The sequence below is a fragment of the Borostomias antarcticus genome, assembly GCF_949987555.1.
Source record: "Borostomias antarcticus genome assembly, chromosome: 28".
NCBI lineage: Eukaryota > Metazoa > Chordata > Actinopteri > Stomiiformes > Stomiidae > Borostomias > Borostomias antarcticus.
This window is the reverse complement of record NC_140261.1, coordinates 2,538,792-2,565,039: the sequence shown is the minus strand read 5'-3', so window position 1 is coordinate 2,565,039 and position 26,248 is coordinate 2,538,792. Positions and strand designations below refer to the sequence as shown.

Genomic DNA, 26,248 nt, shown 5'->3' with positions numbered 1-26,248 from the left:
GATGGGATTGAGCTGCTCTGCAGCATGTTGAGATGTTGTCATGTCTTGACTAGACTAACTGAATGGAATAAAATGTGAAGTCTGAGTGGAGTGTCAGTTTTTCATGTTTATAAATGGAGTGATCATTTCATTTTCTAGTTAGTTGATCTCCAAAACAATCTACTGGTTTCTGTTTACCTCAAGCCCTTTCCTCAAACCATACCGTAACCCCCACACTGTTCTAGAGCCATGCTGTAACCCTCACACTGTTCTAGAGCCATGCTGTAACCCTCACACTGTTCTAGAGCCATGCTGTAACCCTCACACTGTTCTAGAGCCATGCTGTAACCCTCACACTGTTCTAGAGCCATGCTGTAACCCTCACACTGTTCTCAAGAGCCAGCGGCTCACTGAGGCCATCTGCTGGTCAAAATTGGACATAGCAGCACCATGTCCTTGGAAGGTACTGTATACTGGAATACTATTTTGGGAAATTATTATCCAGTTATTATTGATTACATATCAAACACAGTGAAATTCATGTGTGTTACATTTTGTCTATTCATGTAATTTCTAATAGTTCATGATAACTAATATGTTTCTTGCATTATAACCCAAAAAAGACCACAGGAATGGTATTAAAGATCTTTATTCCAAGGAACATAACTTTACAAAGCACTAAGAAAAGCCAAAGAGACCCTCATAGCCTCTAGATTGATTGATTGATTGATTGATGTTCTGGTACTGAACAGACACGACGGATGTTCTGGTACTGAACAGACACGACGGATGTTCTGGTACTGAACAGACACGACGGATGTTCCAGGCGGGAGAAACTGCACAAGTTGTTTTCACGAGACGACAAGGACACGTGAGAGCACACGGCTGACCGGATGGAACATGACATTCAAATTGAGCTACTGTACGACAACACTTACAAAATATGCAATGCCAATGAATCCAATGAATAAGAGCATTCATAGAAATCACACTGGATGATTGGGTGATTACACCCTTCAAAAGTAGGGAGTTGAGGAGAACTCCCCACAATGCATTTCTGCAAATACTTGGAATGGAGCGCAACAAAACAAGACTATGGAAGTCTGAAGGACGGAACAGCAGAACACAACTCCTGACCATGACATTCTGGAACTTGAACAACCTGTGATAACATTATACTAATGTATTTACTGAGGTGTGATTCTGGTCTCTCTCTCCAGGAATCTGTCCAGGGCAATGACATCACAGACACCAAACATTGTAACGAAGAGGTGAAGAGAGAGTAGAGTCAGGGAACATCTCAGCTCAGAGTAGAGTCACGGAACATCTCAGCTCAGAGTAGAGTCAGGGAACATCTCAGCTCAGAGTAGAGTCACGGAACATCTCAGCTCAGAGTAGAGTCACGGAACATCTCAGCTCAGAGTAGAGTCACGGAACATCTCAGCTCTGAGTAGAGTCACAGAACATCTCAGCTCAGAGTAGAGTCACGGAACATCTCAGAGAGTAGAGTCACGGAACACCTCAGTTCAGAGTAGAGTCACAGAACATCTCAGCTCAGAGTAGAGTCACGGAACATCTCAGAGAGTAGAGTCACGGAACACCTCAGTTCAGAGTAGAGTCACAGAACATCTCAGCTCAGAGTAGAGTCACAGAACATCTCAGCTCAGAGTAGAGTCACGGAACATCTCAGCTCAGAGTAGAGTCACAGAACATCTCAGCTCAGAGTAGAGTCACAGAACATCTCAGCTCAGAGTAGAGTCACAGAACATCTCAGCTCAGAGTAGAGTCACAGAACATCTCAGCTCAGAGTAGAGTCACGGAACATCTCAGAGAGTAGAGTCACGGAACACCTCAGTTCAGAGTAGAGTCACAGAACATCTCAGCTCAGAGTAGAGTCACAGAACATCTCAGCTCAGAGTAGAGTCACAGAACATCTCAGCTCAGAGTAGAGTCACGGAACATCTCAGCTCAGAGTAGAGTCACAGAACATCTCAGCTCTGAGTAGAGTCACAGAACATCTCAGCTCAGAGTAGAGTCACGGAACATCTCAGCTCAGAGTAGAGTCACTGAACATCTCAGCTCAGAGTAGAGTCACGTAACATCTCAGAGAGTAGAGTCACAGAACATCTCAGCTCAGAGTAGAGTCACAGAACATCTCAGTTCAGAGTAGTCACGGAACATCTCAGCTCTGAGCATCTTTCCTTTCTGTCTTCACCAGCTGCAAACAAAACATTTTCCTGTCCGACAAACATTAACACGGGCTTCGGTTCTTGACACGAAAATCATTTGATCAACACACATACACAATCACATTTATTTCCACCATGTACACGTTCAATTCACAGCCAAAATGTTTCACATTCATTGACAGACCAATAGCTGTTATAGTGTGCGATTACCCAATAGCTGTGTTAGTGTGCGTGATAACATACTCTTACTGGTCCAGGACCAGTCAGTATGATTTGTTCATAAAAAGTATAAGAGACAAGAAGAAGAACTGAAAAATAAGAACTGATCCGGGGTCAGCTGTAAAGCAGAGAGAGATCAATGCCGTGGGATGTGGTCAGGCAGGCCAGAGCTCCCTGGAGCCTGCAGCCTCGCCAGGCCCTCCTGATCTGGGCCCCGTCCCCTCCTCGCATCCTAGAAATCAACAGCTGTGTTCGGAATCGCTCCCTCGTTCCCTCACTCCCTATTCCCTATATAGGCTTCACCGTGTAGTGAACTACCTAGGGAACGGAGAAAATGTAGGGTACATGCACTGTTCCCTGCAAATCAAGGTGAATTGTGGGTAATAAATAGTGGGCTATATAGGGAACGAAAATTCCGTGGAGAATTCGGACACTACAAACAAAATGGCTGACGCCCTATATAGTGCACTATATAGTGAATAGGGAGCGATTCCGAACACAGCTCATGATTTATGGCTGATTAGATTAGTGACAGCTGTGTGGAGGAGCAGTGGTTTGTAAATCAGAGATCACCACAAAGAAGGAAGGAGAAGACGTTTCAGAGTATTCAGACGAGGCCACTTCAGTACAAGTGTCTCATCGTTGGTCAGTAATATGAGCCACTGTCCACCTCGTCTCTCTGCCGCTCCCCTGCTGCACAAGGCGCCATCTTTGGAATGTCTTGGGCTTCGCTGAGGCAGCGTTAAAATTGGCACTTAGCGTAAGAGCGTTTACTGCACAGTCAGCCCTTCAGAAGGAAACATGTTCCAAAGAGCTCTTTGGAAAAGTTCTGGGCACTCTTACATAGCTCTTAGTAGGCATTATTTGTTTATGTAGGGAGCCCAGGGATGGATAATGACCATAGATATATATTCTCCATATATACTGTCAGCTATAGTGTGAATAGATCAGCATTATGACATTGGTATTCCTCAACATTCGTTCGTTTTTCCAAAGGAAAACGTATGTGATAAATAAGGCTACAATAAATACTGTGTAGTATGATCATATACAATAGCATAATTACATAAAAGTAAACATACTTTAAAAAAATTAAAAACAGACTGTACACTTTTGTAGAGCACTTTTTAAATCGTCTTTGGATAGGCTTGGGTCCAAGATTGTCTCAGCTATCATCACTGTTATATCCACTAAATAGCGACATTCAGAGTCATATTAGGCAACATGATGAAAATACACATCGGATAAACAACCCCGTGGTTCCCAGGGGTGGACGCGGCCCACGGGCATTCTGTGGCTGCAGGGATCCCTGACCCCTGACCCCTCCGGAGTCTGTCAGGCTCCCTACCGCCCCTGAGGTCATGACTGGCCACGCACAGAAACACACTCAGGCCGCAGGAGAGGAGCTTCCTGCCTTCCATTTCTTTTCAAGTGCTTGTTGTTTGTTGGAGCGAACAACAAGAAGAGAGAAAGAAGCTCGCCCCCCCCCCCCTCCTGCGTCCATCTGAGATGCCACCCGGGGGGCACCTGCAGTACTGTATATATGGACAGGCCATTAAGACACGTAACCCAGTTAGCTTAGCACAGGCTAGCCTTCCCTTGTTCAAGTAAACTAGCCTAGCCTAGTTTACAATTGGTATAGGCTTGAACTAGTGTAGCCTAGCCTGGCCTTGTTTACAATTGGTATAGGCTTGAACTAGTGTAGCCTAGCCTGGCCTTGTTTACAATTGGTATAGGCTTGAACTAGCCTAGCCTAGCCTACAATTGGGATAGGCTTGAACTAGCCTAGCCTAGCCTACAATTGGGATAGGCTTGAACTAGCCTAGCCTACAATTGGGATAGGCTTGAACTAGTGTAGCCTAGTCTGGCCTTGTTTACAATTGGGATAGGCTTGAACTAGCCTAGCCTAGCCTTGTTTACAATTGGGATAGGCTTGAACTAGCCTAGCCTTGTTTACAATAGGAATAGGCTTGAACTAGCCTAGCCTAGCCTTGTTTACAATTGGAATAGGCTTGAACTAGCCTAGCCTTGTTTACAATTGGGATAGGCTTGAACTAGCCTAGTTTACCTTCACACAAACTCCTCCTCACACAGGGTCTCTCCCCCCACCAGCAGTGAGTGTTTGTCCGGCTCGCTGAGCGCCAGGCTGTTGAGCGACAGCTTGTCAGAGCGGAGGGAGTTGACGGAGGCGCGGCTGTAGTTGACGATGCGGTCCAGCAGGCTGAGCTTGGGGGAGGGCCGGCGGAGGTCGCCCATGCCGATGTGGACGCTGACGTCGGAGAGGCTGCCCTGCCTCCGCCCCGCCACGCCCAGCTGGGCCTCCAGACGCTCCGCCGTGGGCTTGGTATAACTGGACAGGAGGAGGAGATGGAGTCACATACACACACCGTACACACACACTGTATATACACACACACACACCGTATATACACATACACACACCGTACACACACACACTGTATATACACACACACACACACACCGTACACACACACTGCATATACACACACACACACCGTATATACACACACACACACCGTACACACACACTGTATATACACACACACACACCGTACACACACACTGTATATACACACACACACACCGTATATACACATACACACACCATATATACACATACACACACCATATATACACGTACACACACCATATATACACACCGTACACACACACCGTATATACACATATATACACATACACACACCGTACACACACACACTGTATATACACACACACCGTACACACACACTGCATATACACACACACACACCGTATATACACACACACACACCGTACACACACACTGTATATACACACACACACACCGTACACACACACTGCATATACACACACACACCGTATATACACACACACACACCGTACACACACACTGTATATACACACACGCACACCGTATATACACATACACACACCATATATACACATACACACACCATATATACACATACACACACCATATATACACACACGCACACCGTATATACACATACACACACCATATATACACATACACACACCATATATACACATACACACACCGTACACACACACTGTATATACACACACACACACACCGTATATACACATACACACACCGTATATACACACCGTACACACACACCGTATATACACGTACATACACACACACACCGTATATACACATACATACACACACACACCGTCACACACACACACAAGAGAGGGAAGTCAGACACACACACACACACGCTCACACACGCTCACACACACACGCTCGCTCACACACACACACACAGGAACAGCCAGAGAAATGTTCCCGCCTGGTCCCTCTCACCATTTGAGCAGGAGGGAGGACAGCACCACGGAGACGGAGGACAGGGCCATGGCAGCAGAACCCATCCACGGCTGCAGCACCAGACCCACGGGCATGAACACGCCTGAACACAACCACCAACACCATCATCATCATCATGAACACGCCTGAACAACAACCACCAACACCATCACCATCATCATCATCATCATGAACACGCCTGAACAACAACCACCAACACCATCACCATCATCATCATCATCATGAACACGCCTGAACAACAACCACCAACACCATCACCATCATGAACACGCCTGAACAACAACACGTCAACACCATCATCATCATGAACACGCCTGAACAACAACCACCAACACCATCACCATCATCATCATCATCATCATCATCATGAACACGCCTGAACAACAACCACGTCATCATCATCATCATGAACACGCCTGAACAACAACCACCAACACCATCACCATCATCATCATCATGAACACGCCTGAACAACAACCACGTCAACACCATCACCATCATCATCATGAACACGCCTGAACAACAACCACCAACACCATCACCATCATCATCATGAACACGCCTGAACAACAACCACCAACACCACCGTCATCATCATCATGAACACGCCTGAACAACAACCACGTCAACACCATCACCGTCATCATCATCATCATCATGAACACGCCTGAACAACAACCACGTCAACATCACCGTCATGAACACGCCTGAACAACAACCACCATCATCGTCATGAACACAACCACACTCGCCCAACACCTTGGCCTTCAGGGAGCCCCACAATCTTAAAGGGGCAGTGTGCTATTTTGGACATTTAGCCCTATTTGTGGTCTGTCTACCATGAATCTGAATATTTTTACATGTTTGGCATGGCTTGGACATAAGCATTCCCCTAGCGCTTGTTTTCACCGCTACCACGGAGAACTGTGTGCAAGTCATACCAAACACCTAAAAATATTCGGATGCTATAAATTTCACAGGAGAGCATACTGAGACTGGAAAGATTACACCCCCGGCTTCCCGTCTTGGAAAAGAACATTTATCATCGTTTTTCCAATGCATTTAACCCTTTAAGATTTTGTCAATATCACAACTGGTCTTTCCCCAGGGCTGCCACCAGTCTGCTGTGTGCTGGCGCCACTTACCAGCAGCGATGGGGATCCCCACCAGGTTGTAGATGAGAGCGAACACAAAGTTGATCCTGATCCTCTTGACGGTCTTCTTGGACAGGTCGATGCTGCCCACCACATCCAGCAGGTCATTCTAGAGCAGAGGAGGGAGAGACATCACCACCTGACTCACATCCTCACATGGGACACCACCACCTGACTCACATCCTCACATGGGACACCACCACATGACTTACATCCAAACAGCAACACATCCATCCATCCATCCATCCAGTCATGTAATCGCCCAGCCCTCCCTCCCTCATCCCTTCCTCCTCCATTCCTCCCTCCTTCATCCATCCATTCCTCCCTCCCTCATCCCTCTCTCCGTCCCTCCTCCCTCTCTCCATCCCTCCCTCCCTCCTCCCTCTCTCCATCCCTTCTCCCTCTCTCCATCCCCCATCCCTCCCTCACTCATCCCTCCCTCCCTCATCCCTCCTCACCCTGATCAGCACTATGTCAGCCGCCTCGATGGCCACGTCCGTGCCCGTCCCTATGGCGATGCCCACGTCTGCCATGGCGAGGGCGGGCGAGTCGTTGACCCCGTCTCCCACCATGGCCACCCTCTTCCCCGCCAGCTGCAGCTGCTCCACCTTGGCCACCTTGTGGGAGGGCAGCACCTCCGCAAACACCTTCCTGATGCCCACCTGGACACACATGCTGGGGTCACACTATGTGCGCAACGCACGCTGGACAAAATGGCGACAATGTTTACGTCCTTGTGAGGTTACAATTCAATGGGACGAACATTCTGGCCCTGTCCTGCTCAGCCCTGTCCAGACCCCCCGTACCTGGGCAGCGATGGCCCGGGCGGTCTTGCTGTTGTCTCCGGTCATCAGAACCACCTCCAGACCCATGGCCGTCAGTGTCTGGACCGCCAGCTCGGCCTCTGGTTTCACCGTGTCTGCTATGGCTATCATCGCACACAGCTCACCTGGGTGGGAGGGAGGAGGGAGCAAGACAAAAGAATTAGCTACACCTGCCAAACGCATTTCAGACACAAGTCCTCCTAGATCAGTGTAGGGAGGTAGTGATTAGTGGTTAGAGGAGAAGGCCAGTAGCTACACCTGTGGAGCCGTCCTAAGGGAATGACTAGGTAGCAATTCACCATCCACAGCCACCAGTCTTAAGGGATTGACTGTCCAAGTTAGAGGTCGACCGATCAATCGGCGACATTTTTAAAACTATTGTTATCGGCTGAACTGGGCTCCAATAGTGGCCGATGGCTACACAACCTCTGCCCACTGTAAATAGACCATATTCAAACGATGTACGTAGGAAATTCATCAAATCACACTTAAGGATATTCCGTTACATTATTAATACTTTTTCAATTTTTGTATTAAAAAATTGTTATTAGCAATATTGAATGAATTGAAAAATGAATCAGCAGTCCTAGGGGACAGACTGTCCAGCGACTCACCGTCCACGGCGACCAGGACGGCGGTGCGTCCGCGGCGCTCGTGCTCCACCATGGCGTCGTCCACCTCGGACGTGATCAGCAGGCCGTTCCTCCTCATCCACTCCCTGTTCCCGATCAGAACCACGTAGGAGGCCGTGTGCACCGGAGCTGCACCCACAGGGGAACACGCGTGACCACAAGAACACACCACCCCGAACGCCACGAAACACACACCGTCAAAGACATTCAGTACCTAAATAAATCCATCTATATCCAGGGTTCCCTGTGGAATTGATCTATCGGTCAAAATGGGGAGGATTTCTATCCCAAAGTGGGGTGGGTCTGGGGGTCCCCCCCCCCCCCGAAAAAAAATAATTCAGAGTTAGTTTCCTGTATTCTGGTGACTTTTAACGAACGAAAATAACAAAATGGTGAAAGGTATATGGAAAAGTATACTGCAACAGCATGTTTACATGAAACATGCGTTCTTAAATGTTGAGTTAGGGGGTGAGAATAATAGATGGAATGTTTTATTGAATAAAAATGACAGTTTGATGCCCATTGATGCTTAACTGCACACTCATACCGTCTAAATCATCAAACTGTCTTTCTAATCTCTCAACAGGACGCTGAAATCCGGGGGCACAGGCTTGCTGGTTCACACCAACATCAACAACGTCAACATCATCAACTAGAAGAGCCTCTCTCTTTTTTTGTGTGTGAGCATCCTGCTAACCGGGATTGCATGCAAAGTGGACTACAATCTCAATCTCAACATGTGGACTACAATTCCCAGATGCCTACGTACTGAGCGGCCGAGGGTCCATGATGAGAGGGAAGAAGCCCGCGGAGGTGCCTGCGCTGCTGACCTGGACCAGGACGCCGTTGCGCTGGTCGTAGTCGTAGTCGTCGCTGTCCTGCTGCCTCAGGAGGTTCTCCGTGCTGTTGACATGGCAACGGATCCCACAGCCCGGCACCGCCTGGAAGTCTGTACACGCCCCCAGAGACTCGCTACCCAGCTCCTGCACAAACACACACACTCGCGCACACACACACACACACACACATACGCACGCACACATACGCACGCACACACACACACGCACACACACAAACACACACATCAATATATACAGCTCTAAATACTAGTTTTTAATTGTACACTTAATTTGTTTTCTTATGTAATTATTGAATTGTATTCTTAACGTTTTGGCAATACTGTTCACTTGACATTCATGCAAATAAAGCCTATTGAATAGAATAGGATTGAATTGGGAGGGAGGGGCCAGAGACGCACCTGTTTGCAGTACTTGGTGATGGCCGCTCCTAGCGGGTGTTCGCTGTTGTTCTCTGCAGTTCCTACGACGGCCAGCAGGCGGGAGCGTGGCATCCTGTTTCCCTCCACTAGGATCTTCAGCTGGACCACCTTGGGAGCTCCGTAGGTGATGGTGCCCGTCTTATCGAACACCACAATCTGGATCTACACTCAGCACGGGGGCACGGCAGCCATCCACGTTAACACACAACAACCCACAACCGCTACTCCTCGCTGATCATCCCAGCTCTGGATGTAGCTCTTGATAAGAGCCTCTGCTGAATGACTACTGTACATACTGTAACTAGTACAATAAAGACATTGCTGATAGTAAGACGTTTGATCATCGGTATTGATCACCTTGTGCGCCATCTCCAGCGGCTCCCCCCCCTTGATCAGGATGCCGTTCTGGGCGCCCACGCCCGTGCCCACCATGACGGCGGTGGGCGTGGCCAGGCCCAGGGAGCAGGGGCAGGCGATGCACAGCACGGTGATGGAGGCCTGGAAGGCGAAGCGGATCACCGCCTCGGCCTTGGAGATGCTCTTATCATAACCCTGGAGCAGGAGGAACACATTAGGAGAAGAGAGGAGAGGACGAGAGGAGAAGAGAGGAGGAGAGGAGGAGAGCGGCGGAGGAGAGGAGAAGAGAGGAGAGGAGGAAAGGAAAGGAGAGGAGAAGAGAGGAGGAGAGCGGCGGAGGAAAGGAGAGGAGAGGATAGGAGAGGAGCGGCGGAGAGGAGGAGGAGAGAGGAGACTCACAGGGAAGTACTTCTCCACCAGCGGGAAGTTGACGAAGCCGATGAGGATCCAGGCGAGCAGCGTGAGGAGGGACACGCCCACGATGAAGGGGACGAAGTAGCCGCTGATCCGGTCAGCAAACTGCTGGATGGGAGCCTGGCCACGCGGGGGTCAGAGGTCAAACTGAGGCCTGCTCTAGGGTCTCCCAGAAATACAAACTGTGTTCCAAACCGTTCGCTCACTCAATATTCCCCATGTAGTGTCTGTCATATAGTGAACTACATAGGGAACGATTACACGGTTTTTGGACACTACATAGAACGTCAATGCGTCGGATATTCATGTATCATGTTAACAAACCCAGTATCATGTAAACAAACCCAGTATCATGTAAACAAACCCAGTATCATGTAAACAAACCCAGCACTGATGGCAGCAGGTTGAAATATACTCGGGGAGTATGGAGTTCGGTTTTGAATAAACCCCATATAAATTGTTGGAATTCTAATGATGATCGCCATCATCATCATCATCATCATCACCAAATCATCATCATCATCACCATCATCATGTTCCCTGGCGTTACCTTGGAGGTCTGGGCCTCCTCCACCAGCTTGACTATCTGGGACAGCGTGGTGTCCGTGCCCACGTGGGTGGCGCTGATGAGCAGGGAGCCGTTCTGGTTGATGGAGCCGGCAATCACAGAGCTGCCGAGCTTCTTGGTCACAGGCATGGCCTCGCCTGGAGGGTCACACACACACACACACGCGCGCACGCACACACGCGCACACACGCACACGCACACGCGCACACACACACACACACACACACACACACACACACACACACACACACACACACACACACACACACACACACACACACACACACACACACACACACACAGGGTGAGACTGACTGTGGTACACGGAGGGACATGTACTTTAAAAAGCTTCTGGCGTTTACTGAGTGAAGATGAGAGAGATGTCAGGTCACTGTGTTGATGTGGCCCTGGTAACCCACCGGTGATGAGGGACTCGTCAGCCATGGAGTGTCCCTGGATGACCCTCCCATCCACCGGGAACTTTCCCCCCGGCACCACCTTGACCACATCACCCCTCTGGACCAGCTCCACGTCCACCTGCTCCTCACTGGGGGGGGGAGAGGATCAGGAGAGACCACACACTACCAGCACCAGGAGAGACAACACACTACCAGCACCAGGAGAGACCACACTACCAGGACCAGGAGAGACAACACACTACCAGGATCAGGAGAGACCACACTACCAGCACCAGGAGAGACAACACTACCAGGACCAGGAGAGACAACACACTACCAGGATCAGGAGAGACAACACACTACCAGCACCAGGAGAGACAACACACTACCAGCACCAGGAGAGACAACACTACCAGGACCAGGAGAGACAACACACTACCAGGATCAGGAGAGACAACACACTACCAGCACCAGGAGAGACAACACACTACCAGGACCAGGAGAGACCACACACTACCAGCACCAGGAGAGACAACACACTACCAGGACCAGGAGAGACAACACACTACCAGCACCAGGAGAGACAACACTACCAGGACCAGGAGAGACCACACTACCAGCACCAGGAGAGACCACACACTACCAGCACCAGGAGACAACACACTACCAGGACCAGGAGAGACAACACACTACCAGCACCAGGAGAGACCACACTACCAGGACCAGGAGACAACACACTACCAGGACCAGGAGAGACCACACACTACCAGCACCAGGAGAGACCACACTACCAGGACCAGGAGAGACCACACACTACCAGCACCAGGAGAGACAACACTACCAGCACCAGGAGAGACAACACACTACCAGGACCAGGAGACAACACACTACCAGCACCAGGAGAGACAACACACTACTAGGATCAGGAGAGACAACACACTACCAGCACCAGGAGAGACAACACACTACCAGGACCAGGAGAGACAACACACTACCAGCACCAGGAGAGACAACACACTACCAGCACCAGGAGAGACCACACTACCAGGACCAGGAGAGACAACACACTACCAGCACCAGGAGAGACAACACACTACCAGCACCAGGAGAGACAACAAAATAAATAAACCATCTGATAGTACCGGTATTTCGGTTGTAAGTAACCATTCACAAAAACTATGAGAAAATGTGAATAGTCTCATTCCTAGTATGTACCCGTCATTGAAAGTCAGCCAGAGGTCAGTTCTTGTTTGAACAAGCTATTTGGGTACACTAGAAACATCTGGACTACAGCCAGCCTTATATAATGACAACTCAAAGGTCATGGAGGCTGTAGTACACTGGTTGATACGGCCTACTAGGAAGGACAGGAACAGAACAGACCCCCCCCCAGGAACAGACTGGGCACTGCGGGGCGTGGAGCGTACCTGAGGACGGACATGTCGCTGTTGAGCGTGACGACGGTGGCCTCGGTGGCCTGCAGGGACATCAGCTTGGACAGCGCTTCAGACGTCTTGCTCTGGAGAGGGACACATGGACACGGTTAAGGACACCGGGACTGCCCCCTACTGTTACATTTTAAAATGAGGATCTATTTAGGCAATAATATCTTCCTGTTCCTGGCTCTGGACTGAACCTGTTCCTGGCTCTGGACTGAACCTGTTCCTGGCTCTGGACTGAACCTGTTCCTGGCTCTGGACTGAACCTGTTCCTGGCTCTGGACTGAACCTGTTCCTGGCTCTGGACTGAACCTGTTCCTGGCTCTGGACTGAACCTGTTCCTGGCTCTGGACTGAACCTGTTCCTAGTGGAATAGAGCGGAGTAGAGTAGAACAGAACAAAGTGGAGTGGAGTAGAAGAGTAGAGCAGAATAGAGTGGAGTAGAGTGCAGCACAGCAGAATGGAGTAGAGCAGAGTAGAGTAGAGTAGTAGAGCAGAGTAGAGTAGAACAGAGCAGAGTAGAGTAGAGCAGAGCAGAGTAGAGTAGAGTAGAACAGAGTAGAGTAGAGTAGTAGAGTAGAGTAGAGTAGAGTAGAGTAGAGTAGAGTAGAGTAGAGTAGAGTAGAGTAGAGTAGAGTAGAGTAGAGTAGAGTAGAACAGAGTAGAGTAGAGTAGAGTAGTAGAGTAGAGTAGAACAGAGTAGAGTAGAGTAGAGTAGAGTAGAGTAGTAGAGTAGAGTAGAGTAGAACAGAGCAGAGCAGAGTAGAGTAGAGTAGAGTAGAGTAGTAGAGTAGAGTAGAGTAGAGTAGAGTAGAGCAGAGCAGAGCAGAGTAGAGTAGAGCAGAGTAGTAGAGTAGAGCAGAGCAGAAAAGAGTAGAGTAGTAGAGTAGAGCAGAGTAGAGCAGAGTAGAGTAGAGTAGAGTAGAGCAGAGGAGAGGAGTAGAGTAGAGCAGAGCAGAGGGAGGGGACATGACCAACCTTGGCGATCTGCTCCAGCCAGCGCCCCAGGGAGATGAAGACGAACAGCATGGGCGGCGTGTCAAAGAAGGTGATGGGGTTGAGCTTGGCCTGCTCCACCATGGCCACCATCAGGATCACCAGCGAGTAGCTGAAGGCGATGGAGGTGGCCAGCACGATCAGCACATCCATGTTGGCCGTCCGGTGCTTCAGGGCCTTGTAGGCCTGCGAGTAGAAGTAGCGCCCGCCGATGAACTGAGGACAGGGACAGGGAGAGACAGGGGGGGGGGGGGACAGGGAGAGACAGGGAGGGGGGGACAGTCAGTCCCTCAGCACCGATGGGTAAAAGTCGGGGTCTTGTACTAGTTTAGTCTCGCTACTTGGTTGCTGTTTTCGCATTTGGATAAAAACTTTGTGATTATCATAAATGTGGAAACCAATATCATTATCAATAATATTACCTTATTCAATAGTCTTAAAGGTTCTATTTGAATCTAAATTATTCCTCTATTGCTCTTCAGATATATTTTATTTGACCACTAGATGGGAGTAAGGAGCTGCTGGAATCAGCCTACCTGTACTGGGACACAGAAGAGGAAGGAGATGAGGTTCATGATGGAGAGACCGGGCAGCAGCTGCTTCTCCAGGAACATGGCGGAGTGGGCGTGGCCCAGGTCCTGGGAGGAGCCGTTGTGGGCGTGGGAGGAGCTGAGCTGGTGGTCCACCACCATCATGTAGATCATCATGCCCATCACCGGCACGCAGAAGAACAGGCTGATCAGGAACGACTTCCTCCACCTGGGGAGAGAAGACACCACACTCTCTCTCTATATATAGATATATATACCTGGGGAGAGACAACACCACACTCTCTCTCTATATATATATATATACCTGGGGAGAGACAACACCACACTCTCTCTCTATATATATATATATATACCTGGGGAGAGACAACACCACACTCTCTCTCTATATAGATATATATACCTGGGGAGAGACAACACCACACTCTCTCTCTATATATAGATATATATACCTGGGGAGAGACAACACCACACTCTCTCTCTATATATATATATACCTGGGGAGAGACAACACCACACTCTCTCTCTATATATATATATATACCTGGGGAGAGACAACACCACACTCTCTCTCTATATAGATATATATACCTGGGGAGAGACAACACCACACTCTCTCTCTATATATAGATATATATACCTGGGGAGAGACCACACCACACTCTCTCTCTCTCTATATAGATATATATACCTGGGGAGAGACCACACCACACTCTCTCTCTATATATATATATATACCTGGGGAGAGACAACACCACACTCTCTCTCTATATAGATATATATACCTGGGGAGAGACAACACCACACTCTCTCTCTATATATAGATATATATACCTGGGGAGAGACCACACCACACTCTCTCTCTATATATAGATATATATACCTGGGGAGAGACAACACCACACTCTCTCTCTATATAGATATATATACCTGGGGAGAGACCACACCACACTCTCTCTCTCTATATAGATATATATACCTGGGGAGAGACCACACCACACGTTCTCTCTATATATAGATATATATACCTGGGGAGAGACAACACCTCTCTCTCTCTCTCTCTCTCTCTCTCTCTCTCTCTCTCTCTCTCTCTCTCTCTCTCTCTCTCTCTCTCTCTCTCTCTCTCTCTCTCTCTCTCTCTCTCTCTCTCTCTCTCTCTCTCTCTCTATATATATATATATATATATATATATATATATATATATATATATATATATATACCTGGGCGGGAGGCAACACCACACACTCACACTATCTCCCTCTCTCTCTAGACGATACCACCACACACACACAGACGTACTGTTGTATCTCCTGGCTGTGGTCCAGATGACTAGCAGTGCGATCTTTCTTCACCAGAGACGCCTCAAAGCCCAGGTCCTGTAAACCACAGCCACAGCACCAATGAGGGACGATATACATGAATACATTTGGTGAAGGGATGAATGAATATATGGATGAGTGAATGAATTGATAAATGCATGAACAATGGGAGCATGAATGAATGAATGAGTGAGTGAGGGATGGAGTACCTCTATACGCTTGATGATGTCTCTCGGTCCCATGACCTCTGGGTCGTACTTGACGTGGGCCTTGTTGGTTGCCAAGGCGACAGATGCGTAAACTATTCCTTTCTGCTTCATGAGGCTGGACTCGATCTTGTGAACGCAAGAGGCGCACGTCATTCCTCTGACCTGAGGGGGCGTTGGGAAGAAGGGAGAGAGAGAGAGAGAGAGAGAGAGAGAGAGAGAGAGAGAAGAGAGGACCAGAGAGAGAGAGAGAGAGAGAGAGAGAGAGAGAGGACCAGAGAGAGAGAGAGAGAGAGAGAGAGAGGAGAGGACAGCAGGTTCAGAGTTGTGGATGTCTAGGTTCAGGGTTGTGGATGTGTGTGTTCAGGGTTGTGGATGTGTGTGTTCAGGGTTGTGGATGTGTGTGTTCATGGTTGTGGATGTGTGTGTTCAGGGTTGTGGATGTGTGTGTTCAGGGTTGTGGATCTCCAGGTTCAGGGTTGTGGATGTGTGTGTTCAGGGTTGTGGATCTCCAGGTTCAGGGTTGTGGATGTGTGTGTTCAGGGTTGTGGATGTGTGTGTTCTCACCACCAGCTCCAGGCTGCCGTGGGAGCCCTCGTAGTCCTCCATGACGGAGGCGGTGAAGCCCAGCTCTCTGACCCACTCTGCTATCTTAATGGGGTCCACCACCTCTGGGTCGTACCGCACCTCCCCCTTACTGGCCATCAGCGCCACCAGCACAGAGTAGATACCTGGAGAGAGCGCGCACACACACACACACACACACACACACACACACACACACACACACACACACACACACACACACACACACACACACACACACACACACGACAGCAAGGCTTAGATTGGACCTGTGGCACTTCATCCCACAGTATGTCACAGGTGGAATGCGATCTGCCGACCTCCTGCACGGGAACCCAAAGATCTTGGAAGGTCGCTGAGGTACGGGGCGATGTTCCTACATGGTGTGTACTTTGTGTGACACTCACATGGAGACAAACTTAAAGTAACCTCTTTCCAACAAGTACTAGGAGAGACGCGCTCTGTGGTAACTCCGGGGTTCAGACCAGACGCGGAATTGACGCTTCGTGGCGCTTCTCGCATTCAGTCTGTACCTGGTGTCAGACGACTAGAGCTTCCCTCAGTAACGCTGCCTTCCTGGTCACCGTCTCACCGTTCTCGTTCTTGAGGTTCCTCTCGATGTTGGCCACGCAGGAGGCGCAGGTCATCCCCCCGATCTGGATGAAGCATTTGGAGACGGCCGGCGAGCCCCCTTTCCCCGGCCGCGGGGCGGCCCTCTCCGGGTCGCTGTCCGGCTCCTTCTCCTTCACGGGGGTGGGGCCGGGGGATGGGGCGGGGCACCGGGCCGGCAGGGACACCAGGGAGTTGGTCTCTGTGGGACACAAGAAATGGCTGTTGGAGACGCATCTGCTTTTAATGACACGAGAGTGTGTGTCTCGCACGTTTGAGACTAAAACTAGCTTTCTCCATGGCTACGGTCAATCACGGTTCTCCCGGTGTCACGTCTTACAAACTAGCGTGAACCGAAGAGACGGATGATCTCCTATACAGCGTCTCTCCCATCATACGGGATGAGAGCCGTCAGTGAGCTCACCGGGCAGGAAGGCGTCGAAGCCCATGTCCTCGATGGCCTCCCTCAGCTCCTCGGGGTTGGTCTGGAGCGGGTCGTACTCAAACGTCCCGCTGTGGTTGGCCAGCGACACGCGGGCCAGCCGAACGCCCTTTCTCTGGGAGATCACGCCCTCGATGGACTGAACACACGACCCGCAGGTCATCCCCTCGATGTGGATCTGGGTCTCAGACACCAGGGGCTGGATCAGACAGGGCTGGGCGGAGGTGAGCTGGGGCTGGGGTATTAGTCCTACCCCAGGAGGAGGAGAGAGAGCTGGGGCCTGGGGTATTAGTCCTACCCCAGGAGGAGGGGAGAGAGCCGGGCCGGCGGATGTGGACGTAGGTCCGAAGGCTCGGGCGGGGTCGCAGGGGCGGGCCCTGAAGGTGCCTGGCGGCAGCGTCTCGACGGCCTGCTGCAGCTGGGACGCCGTGACCAGCCGGGGGTCGTGGCGGATGGAGGCGCACTCCCTCTCCAGGGACACCTGAGGGACAAATCAGAATACGCCGTTTTAGGTGGTCCTCAACCAACCAATCACAACAAACTTCTTCTTTATTCGGATCCTCATTAGCTCCGGCAGCGGTTGCTATTCTCCCTGGGGTCCGCATAAAATTATACAAACGCTGACAACATACAAACATACAAACGTCGACTGACACGCCCGCCAGTCCAGTCTAGAGCCGATGAACCAGTTAGGTTTACCCACCTCCACAGAAGACACGCCGGGCAGCTTGGACACGTTGTCCTGGATGTTGACCACGCAGGAGTGGCAGTGCATCCCCGTCACCCTGAAGGTGCTCAGCACAGAGTCCGCCAGGACCTCCGCTTCCCCCGACGGGGGGGCGGGGGGCGCCGGGGGGACGCCCAGCAGCCTCTCCATCTCGCTAGCGGACAGCTGGAGGGGGCGGGGCTTGGACTTGACGAAGGCCTTGAAGCCCGCCAGGGCGATCTGGCTGACGATGTCGTCAACGGTGATGCGGTATGGCAGGTAGAGGATGACGGCTTCCTGAGACTGCAGAGAGACTAGCGAGAAGAGAGAGACACGAGAGAGACCATGAGATACACGAGAGGGTGGTGGTAGAGGCTCAGAAAGGTTAGTTTGTCACATGATCCTTCTGTACCCACCATGCAGGACACACTGAGACATCTTTATGACAGATATTTGGTGGTTTTCAGAGAAAATGCTCTCATCCCCCATCACTTCCACTAGCACTGCTAACAATGCTAGTCAACTTCAACTTGAAATATCTCAAGTACCGTGAGGTTGATTCTAAAACTGTTTGAATGAATCAGTAGGAGTCTGTTTAGATGACCGCCAAAGCAAACAACCGTCGCAAAAAATCCCCTTTAAGGGCGGCCAAGACAGATAAATGTAGGAAGACGAGAGGGAGAGAGAAGACAGGTACGGAGGATATCCTCGTAAGGACATGTAGCTACAGGACACCGGCAGGACAGAACAAGGGGACATTGTGCCTGGTCAGAATGACGGTGCTATAATCTGACTCCCAGCTCTCAACCACGTGACCCTGACAGGAAGGTCAACGGCAGGATTTCACAACACCCTGATGCTGAGTCATGGTCAGGTCCTGGCTAACCTGCTCATTGTAAACCGGTGGAAACGCTGACAAGGGGGGATAGAGGACAGGACACCGTCATATACTCTTGACTATCACTCTCAGAGAGAGGTCACCGTGCCGACCTGTATACTTATACACTCCAGGGATGCAGCGTGATTCTCTTTCTGGTCGAGGTGTAAAAACCTGTGATTTCTTGAGCTTGAAGGAAATACAAAATCACTCGAGGTTCTGAGGAAGACTCACCTACAGTAGGTTTTAAAGAACATGTCAACTACAGCTAATGAGCCCTCCTGTTATGCTCTCCTCGGTTCAGTGTGTAACAGTGTCGTTTATTTTTCTATTTTTCCCAGAATAGCGAAAATCACCTTTGATCTTCTGAATCCCATTGAGTTTCCCGATCTTCCCTTCAATGGTGGTGGTGCAGGAGAGGCAGACCATCCCCTCGACGCGCATCTTCACCAGCTCCACCCCTCCTGCAGCCCCTGGGCCGCGAGCGGGGACTGGGGCTGGGGCCGGGGCTCTCACCGAGGGGCTGCTGGATATGGATGTGTGGACCTCCAGAGGAGCCAGGCTGGCCACCACCTCCCCCAGCAACTGTGCTGTGGTCAGGGCAGGGATAAACATGACGGAGAGCCCTCCCCGGTCCTGGTTCACCCGGACGTCCAGGACACCCTGGACCTGGGACAGTCTGGCCATGGCCTCTTTCTGGGCCTCGGGGCTCAGGCCGGGGGTGGGGATGGGCTGGGTGTCTGTGGGGACGGGGGAGGCCGTGCAGGCGGCCTCTGAGAGGGGAGACTGGAAGCCCATGTCATCCACAGCCTCCGCCAGAGTCTCAGGACTCTGCTGGCAGCGGTCAAATATGATGCTGGCGTTCTTCAGCTCCAAGGAAACCTGGGACACAAAACCCGCTTGTGAGCTCGGCTGACGATGACTGATTTAGACAGTGACTGATTTAGACAGTGACTGATTTAGACATTGATTGATTTAGACATTGATTGATTCAGGTAATATCATTCGCGTTCAACCACAGAACACCTAGGAGTGAAAGTGAGAAGTCCATTAGTGGAGTCAATAAGAGCAACTACACATCATAAGAAGTAAAGATCGTCAGATCCACACCAAACAACCATCAGATCAAACCAAATCTATTTGTATTTGTATAGCACATTTCACACACAGCAACACAATCCGCTTGCAAATCAGCAAGTTGTCAGTGGAAAGAGAAGCACTTTTTATTGAAGGGCGTTGTGACAATTATTACCTTGCTCACTTTATTGATGAGATTTTATAATAGGATATAGGCTGACCAATGGAGAGGGGACAGGTGTCGCGGCCCTGGTAACCTAACAGCATGTTGGCGCCACACAGCGAGCTCACTGCTCTCTGATAGAGAAAGAAACCTTGTGATTCACTGGCATCACCTGACCATACAGACCCTGCTGCTGAACCACCACGGTACACCCTAAAGGGAAGTGTGTGTGTGTGTGTGCGCGTGCATGTGTGTGCGTGTGTGTGTGTGTGTGGAGACTGGAGAGGGGGAGAGATTATCTATTTCTGCCTCAGTGCAAAGGGGAGGGGGAAGGAGAGGGGGGGGGGTTTAAAAGACAGAATCACTTCTGTGCTGCACAATAACATCATGTGCCCAGTTCTCTGAACACTAACCACATTTTGTGCGTCTGCTGGCTGCTTATCGACCCCCAGTAAGGCAGCGCTGCGAAGGCCAGGGGGCTGTCAGGACCGCTATTACGTTATCCCTATCGCTTGACCCCAGCCTCGGGGGTAAACACGCAGGAAGGGAAAGGACAGGCCACACTTAACGCAATCTGGGACTCTCTCACGGCCACACGGACGACCGCTCAACTGCAATTAGAGCGAGCAGCCGACCCCTGGAGGAGGAGGGGGCGGGACAAATCAAAGCTTAATGCTACTACAGATACTGAGTGACCTTTGTAAAAAATAAACTGGCTAAAATCAACAAAGGGGTGGTGGCTGATCCCGCCCCCGCCACAGAAAGTCTAATACTCAACCTTAGTTTCACGCGTTGCTTAAGAAAAGTCAGATTTCGATTGTTCCAGCTTCTGACATTGTGTTGAAATAGGGAGTCAGCTGATACGATTCCGTCAGCTACTATGACTATATTATTAACAGGGCAGTGGTGTCTAGCTGTAAAAAAAATAAATAAATTAAGATAAAGAAAACATTTAAATCATCATAAACTTAGTGAATGTCTACAATCAAAATCAGTCAGGTAGGGAAATATACATCCAGATGATCGGCTGGTGGGTGTAACACCTGTTTGTGGCGCGAGTGCGTCTCACCCATGGATGCATGCGTTTCACCCATGGATGCGTGCGTCTCACCCATGGATGTGTGCGTCTCACCCATGGATGTGTGCGTCTCACCCATGGATGTATGCGTCTCACCCATGGATGTATGCGTCTCACCCATGGATGTATGCGTCTCACCCATGGATGTATGCGTCTCACCCATGGATGTGTGCGTCTCACCCATGGATGTGTGCGTCTCACCTTGACGTGGATCACCCCGGGCAGCCGTCCGATGCGCTGCTCTATGGACTGAACACAGGAGCCACAGGTCATGCCCTCCACCCCCAGGGTCACGGAGCACAGCCTGGCGTTCATCATCGCTCCGTCTGTGGGGAACGCAACCGCACACAACAACTCAGGTCACTTGATTTTCTGTTTCACCACTACATCGTCAAGCAATTATCCATGTGAATTTTTTGAAATTAATGAAATGCAAAGAAAAAACTCAACCTAAACCAATCAATGTTTTATATTCCCAGCACTCATCTCAGCCACACAGGGTTGAATGGACCAAATGTTTTGATCAAGCACTTCTGGAAAATAATGCCCTGAGTTCCACTGATCATGATGATGGGTTCTCTTGAGAACCCTCCTGTTGTTCTCAGAGAAAGGAAAGCTGTGAATACGGTCATAGGGCTGAAGCCATGGACCGAGAGGAGGTCCCTGATCAAACCCCGGGCTCATTTGAAGTACATTATTACCCAACTACCAACAACTTGCTATCCACAGACTCCAGGACACAGACTACAGTAGACTCCAGGAAACAGACTTCAGTAGACTCCAGGACACAGACTACAGTAGACTCCAGGAAACAGACTACAGCAGACTCCAGGAAACAGACTACAGTAGACTCCAGGACACAGACTACAGTAGACTCCAGGACACAGACTACAGTAGACTCCAGGACACAGACTACAGTAGACTCCAGGACACAGACTACAGTAGACTCCAGGACACAGACTACAGTAGACTCCAGGAAACAGACTACAGTAGACTCCAGGACACAGACTACAGTAGACTCCAGGACACAGACTACAGTAGACTCCAGGACACAGACTACAGTAGACTCCAGGACACAGACTACAGTAGACTCCAGGACACAGACTACAGTAGACTCCAGGACACAGACTACAGTAGACTCCAGGACACAGACTACAGTAGACTCCAGGACACAGACTACAGTAGACTCCAGGACACAGACTTCAGTAGACTCCAGGAAACAGACTACAGTAGACTCCAGGAAACAGACTTCAGTAGACTCCAGGAAACAGACTACAGTACACGGGGAATGCCCACAAGAAAAACTGCTATAATGTTACCCAACGTTAACGTTACTTAAGTTCGTCCAAATCACACCACATACTCTCCCAAGTGAGCTAATACTAAACCTATGTACCTATATTATAACATAACGTCCATCTGCTAGGCCTTTACATCCACACCAGCCACTTAAGGTTGATGTAGTTACCAAGGCTTTTGATCAAGCACTTCTGGAAAACAATGCACTCATGATGGGTGGGCAAAGATCCTGCTGTTGTTCTCCGAGTGAGGAAAGCTGTCTAGCAGGGAACTGCTGTTACAGTGCTTAATCCATGGACCCAGAGGTCCTTGATCGCATCCCGGGCAGCTGCTGGAGGCTGCTAATCTACATTAACGTTAATACCGTATTAATTAAGTTTGATGATGAAGCACAGCTTCAGCTAGCTAGACAGCTAATGTATAAACACTCAAGTTTACATGTTACCCAACGTTAACGTGACCAAATAAAGTTTGCCCCAAATTACATCACATGACACTTTCTCTCTCAAGTGAGCTAATTTACCATTGGGAAAATAGAAAGCTAGCTAACGCTAGCCTCTAGCTAACTCTAAGATAACTAAGAGTGCACAATTCTGAATATAGAATATCTGTTAGTAAGCTCATTTATCTAGTACGTACTAGTGCTAGCTGCATACACCGGTTTGTTAACGTTACCTAATGTTATTATAAAAGGTTGTTCGTTCGTGTGTTAGCTAGCTAGCTAAAGTAACCTTACAACCTCAACTTGGCTACACAAGCCTGTTTAACAGCTTCGGTTAGCTAACGTTAGCTGGCTAGATACTTCAATGAGCTGTCAAACCAGCCCATTCAGCTAACTATCTAACCCTGCGTTTTACTCACGTTTTGAAAGAAGGTTGTAACGTGAACGTTAGCCGCCGTTAGCTAGTTAACGTTAGTTAGCCATCCAAAGTCTGAAGACGTTGAAGCAGCTGATGTGAAAGTGAAGTGGACCGTCTCTGTCAGTCACGTTGACAGTTAGCCGAAAACCATGCTTGTCGCTCGGACAAATAATTCCAAATAAGTCGCTATCTAAGAATAAAACATCGTATTATTTGGCTGTTTGAGAGACTAGAGGGGAGCTGTGCTGCTCCGGGTCTGAGGTAATCAGGGCTCGCGACCAACCGACTTTCTGAAAGCCGTTGGTTGAAAAGCACGTCGCGTGGGACTGGGGGGAGGAGCCTCGAGGGCTGTCCCCTAAAGCACGTCACGTGGGACTGGGGGGAGGAGCCGAGAGGGCTGTCCCCTAGCCTCGCGCACCTCCATGGCCTCGCGCCACCAGAGAAGAGCCTGGTGTCTATTTACTTCACCGCCCCCTCATCCGGCTCGAGCCTGTAGAGCCCGCCTCCAACATCCGCTTGCTTTATTTTCCCTTAACCGGTAGTTCTCCTCGCATCTTCTTTGACAATTTTCGTCGGTGTGATGCCATCGCGAATGTTATCTACTCGAAACTTCACCATGTGCAGCCTACAGTAAAAACATTACAACAACTGTTCGTCTTCCGGTCCAGACCGGATGATTATGCGATGCGTCATGGCGCTTCCGCTCTAGACCGGCGAAACCGGGCGAAACAACACCGAACGAGAAAGGTTCCAGACTAGGATATATAGGGTTGTAGTCTGTTACTGCCACCTGTTGGCGAGAGCCATACTGCCAAGACATGAGGGTCACCTGATGCTTCAGAGAGTTAATAAACGTGGTGACCGTCACGTATGCTCCAGCTGAGATTGAGTTAATACTCTGGCAAGATACAATACTTCCCTTCAATCCCTCTCTCCTCATTCTGGTCTAGTCAGGAGGAGATGATCTTAGCCTGAGGCAGAGATCTGGCTCTTTAGACCCTCTCCGGTGGCTCCCTGGTTTTGACAAAAAATTATATGGAAATGAGTAACGTGAGTTATCTTTTAAGATTTTCATTTACCATTGTCCAGTTGAAATTGGTGCATAAAAATCCACCAGAATGCAAGGAATGAAGTCTTTGATGCTTTCCTGGTGGAGGACCCCCAGAACCCCCCTTGTGTCCCCCTGTAAGACTGTATTCCCACATGGAAAGACTGTATTCCCACATGGAAAGGTTAAGTTCATAGGCAACAATCTCTACTGGTGAATCCACCTGCATCCGATATCAATGACTTTGTTCCAGGTCTCAGATGACCTTATTGCAGTCCCTATATTGTCCACTAGAGAGCAGTAGCATTCTAAAATGGCAGGCATGTTATATAAACATAGCTTTTACAGAGGTAACTAGTACACCATATTAAAACCAGACCGTTTCATACGTGATTATAATAGGGTAGGCAACACTCACACAAAAACATAACATCATCATTTTTCTTGCTGATGAAAACGCACCTTCTTTATTTCAACAATTTCATTTGATTCTTTCATGAATTTATTCTGATCATTCCATTGTGCCAGAAAGAGGCATGTTGATTTCTGCTCATCAAGGATCAAAGTAAGGGACAACAATACCAAGACAATAAAGCAAATAAATAAAATACTTAATTGTTCTAATATCTTCATTAAACACTCAAAGACAGGCAAAAGAAAAGCTTTGACTTCGCTAAATGTGGACACAGGAAGTAAGCCATAACACTGGGTGTCATCTGCCAACCACGCGCCACTGGTCTCAGAGACGCAGATGAATTAGAATGATCCACTTCAGAGACCAGCATGCGATGTGACCCTCTGGGGCCTCCGTCCATCGAGCTTATCAATTTCAGGTGTGGAGGTGAATGGGTTTTTTCAACAAACTGAATGTGTTGTGAAAAAGTGCAGGCTGGTCCTGGAGGGGCAGGGGGAGGGGCTGACTGGGTCATCACCGGGCCCTCAGAACCACTGACTGGGTCACCACCGGGCCCTCAGAACCCATCAGAACAGTAACAGGCTTACTGTAGGTGTCTCCATGCAAGCCTGTTACAGGGAGAGAGGGAGTGTGTGTGTGTGTGTGTGTGTGGAGGGGGGGTAAAGGGAGAGAGGGAGTGTGTGTGTGTGTGTGTGTGTGGAGGGGGGGTTAAGGGAGAAAGGGAGTGTGTGTGTGTGTGTGTGTGTGTGTGTGTGTGTGTGTGTGTGTGTGTGGAGGGGGGGTAAAGGGAGAGAGGGAGTGTGTGTGTGTGTGTGTGTGTGTGTGTGTGTGTGTAGAGGGGGGGTAAAGGGAGAGAGGGAGTGTGTGTGTGTGTGTGTGTGTGTGTGTGTGTGGAGGAGGGGTAAAGGGAGAGAGGGAGTGGGCCTCATATTCAAGTGTTCCATCTCATGAACTCATTACCCATGTGGAGCGCGAGGTTGCAGGTACACAAACATGTCAAGCCCAGGATCATCACTCACTGGGCCATAATAACATTATCCAGATAGGAGCCAGCTCTCACACAACCAGTCTCCACATCGCTGGATCAGCACCACATTCATAATGAATACAAGTTGTTCTGCAGCATTTCTGCGTCTCTTCCCCCCTAAGAGACTAGGCAGGGACCATGAGACGTACCCAGAGTTCTCAGAG

General features: G+C 49.6%; 1 protein-coding gene across 1 annotated transcript; it reads right to left on the bottom strand.

The window, feature by feature from the left end:
• Positions 1 to 665: 665 nt before the first annotated feature.
• On the bottom strand, positions 666 to 23,839 carry atp7a (ATPase copper transporting alpha). The gene is made up of 24 exons (XM_084459464.1): positions 23,596 to 23,839; positions 21,637 to 21,761; positions 19,474 to 19,999; positions 18,238 to 18,554; positions 17,517 to 18,015; positions 17,076 to 17,294; positions 16,466 to 16,629; positions 15,902 to 16,063; positions 15,673 to 15,749; positions 14,361 to 14,583; positions 13,807 to 14,040; positions 12,817 to 12,908; positions 11,411 to 11,538; positions 10,974 to 11,128; positions 10,409 to 10,543; positions 10,010 to 10,204; positions 9,632 to 9,814; positions 9,143 to 9,356; positions 8,356 to 8,502; positions 7,724 to 7,866; positions 7,376 to 7,579; positions 6,909 to 7,026; positions 5,743 to 5,845; positions 666 to 4,737 (listed from the first exon to the last, which is right to left on the bottom strand). Exons 2-24 carry the CDS (start codon positions 21,751 to 21,753, stop codon positions 4,458 to 4,460), a joined length of 4,635 nt encoding a protein of 1,544 aa, XP_084315590.1. The 5' UTR covers positions 21,754 to 21,761; positions 23,596 to 23,839; the 3' UTR covers positions 666 to 4,457.
• Positions 23,840 to 26,248: the final 2,409 nt, after the last annotated feature.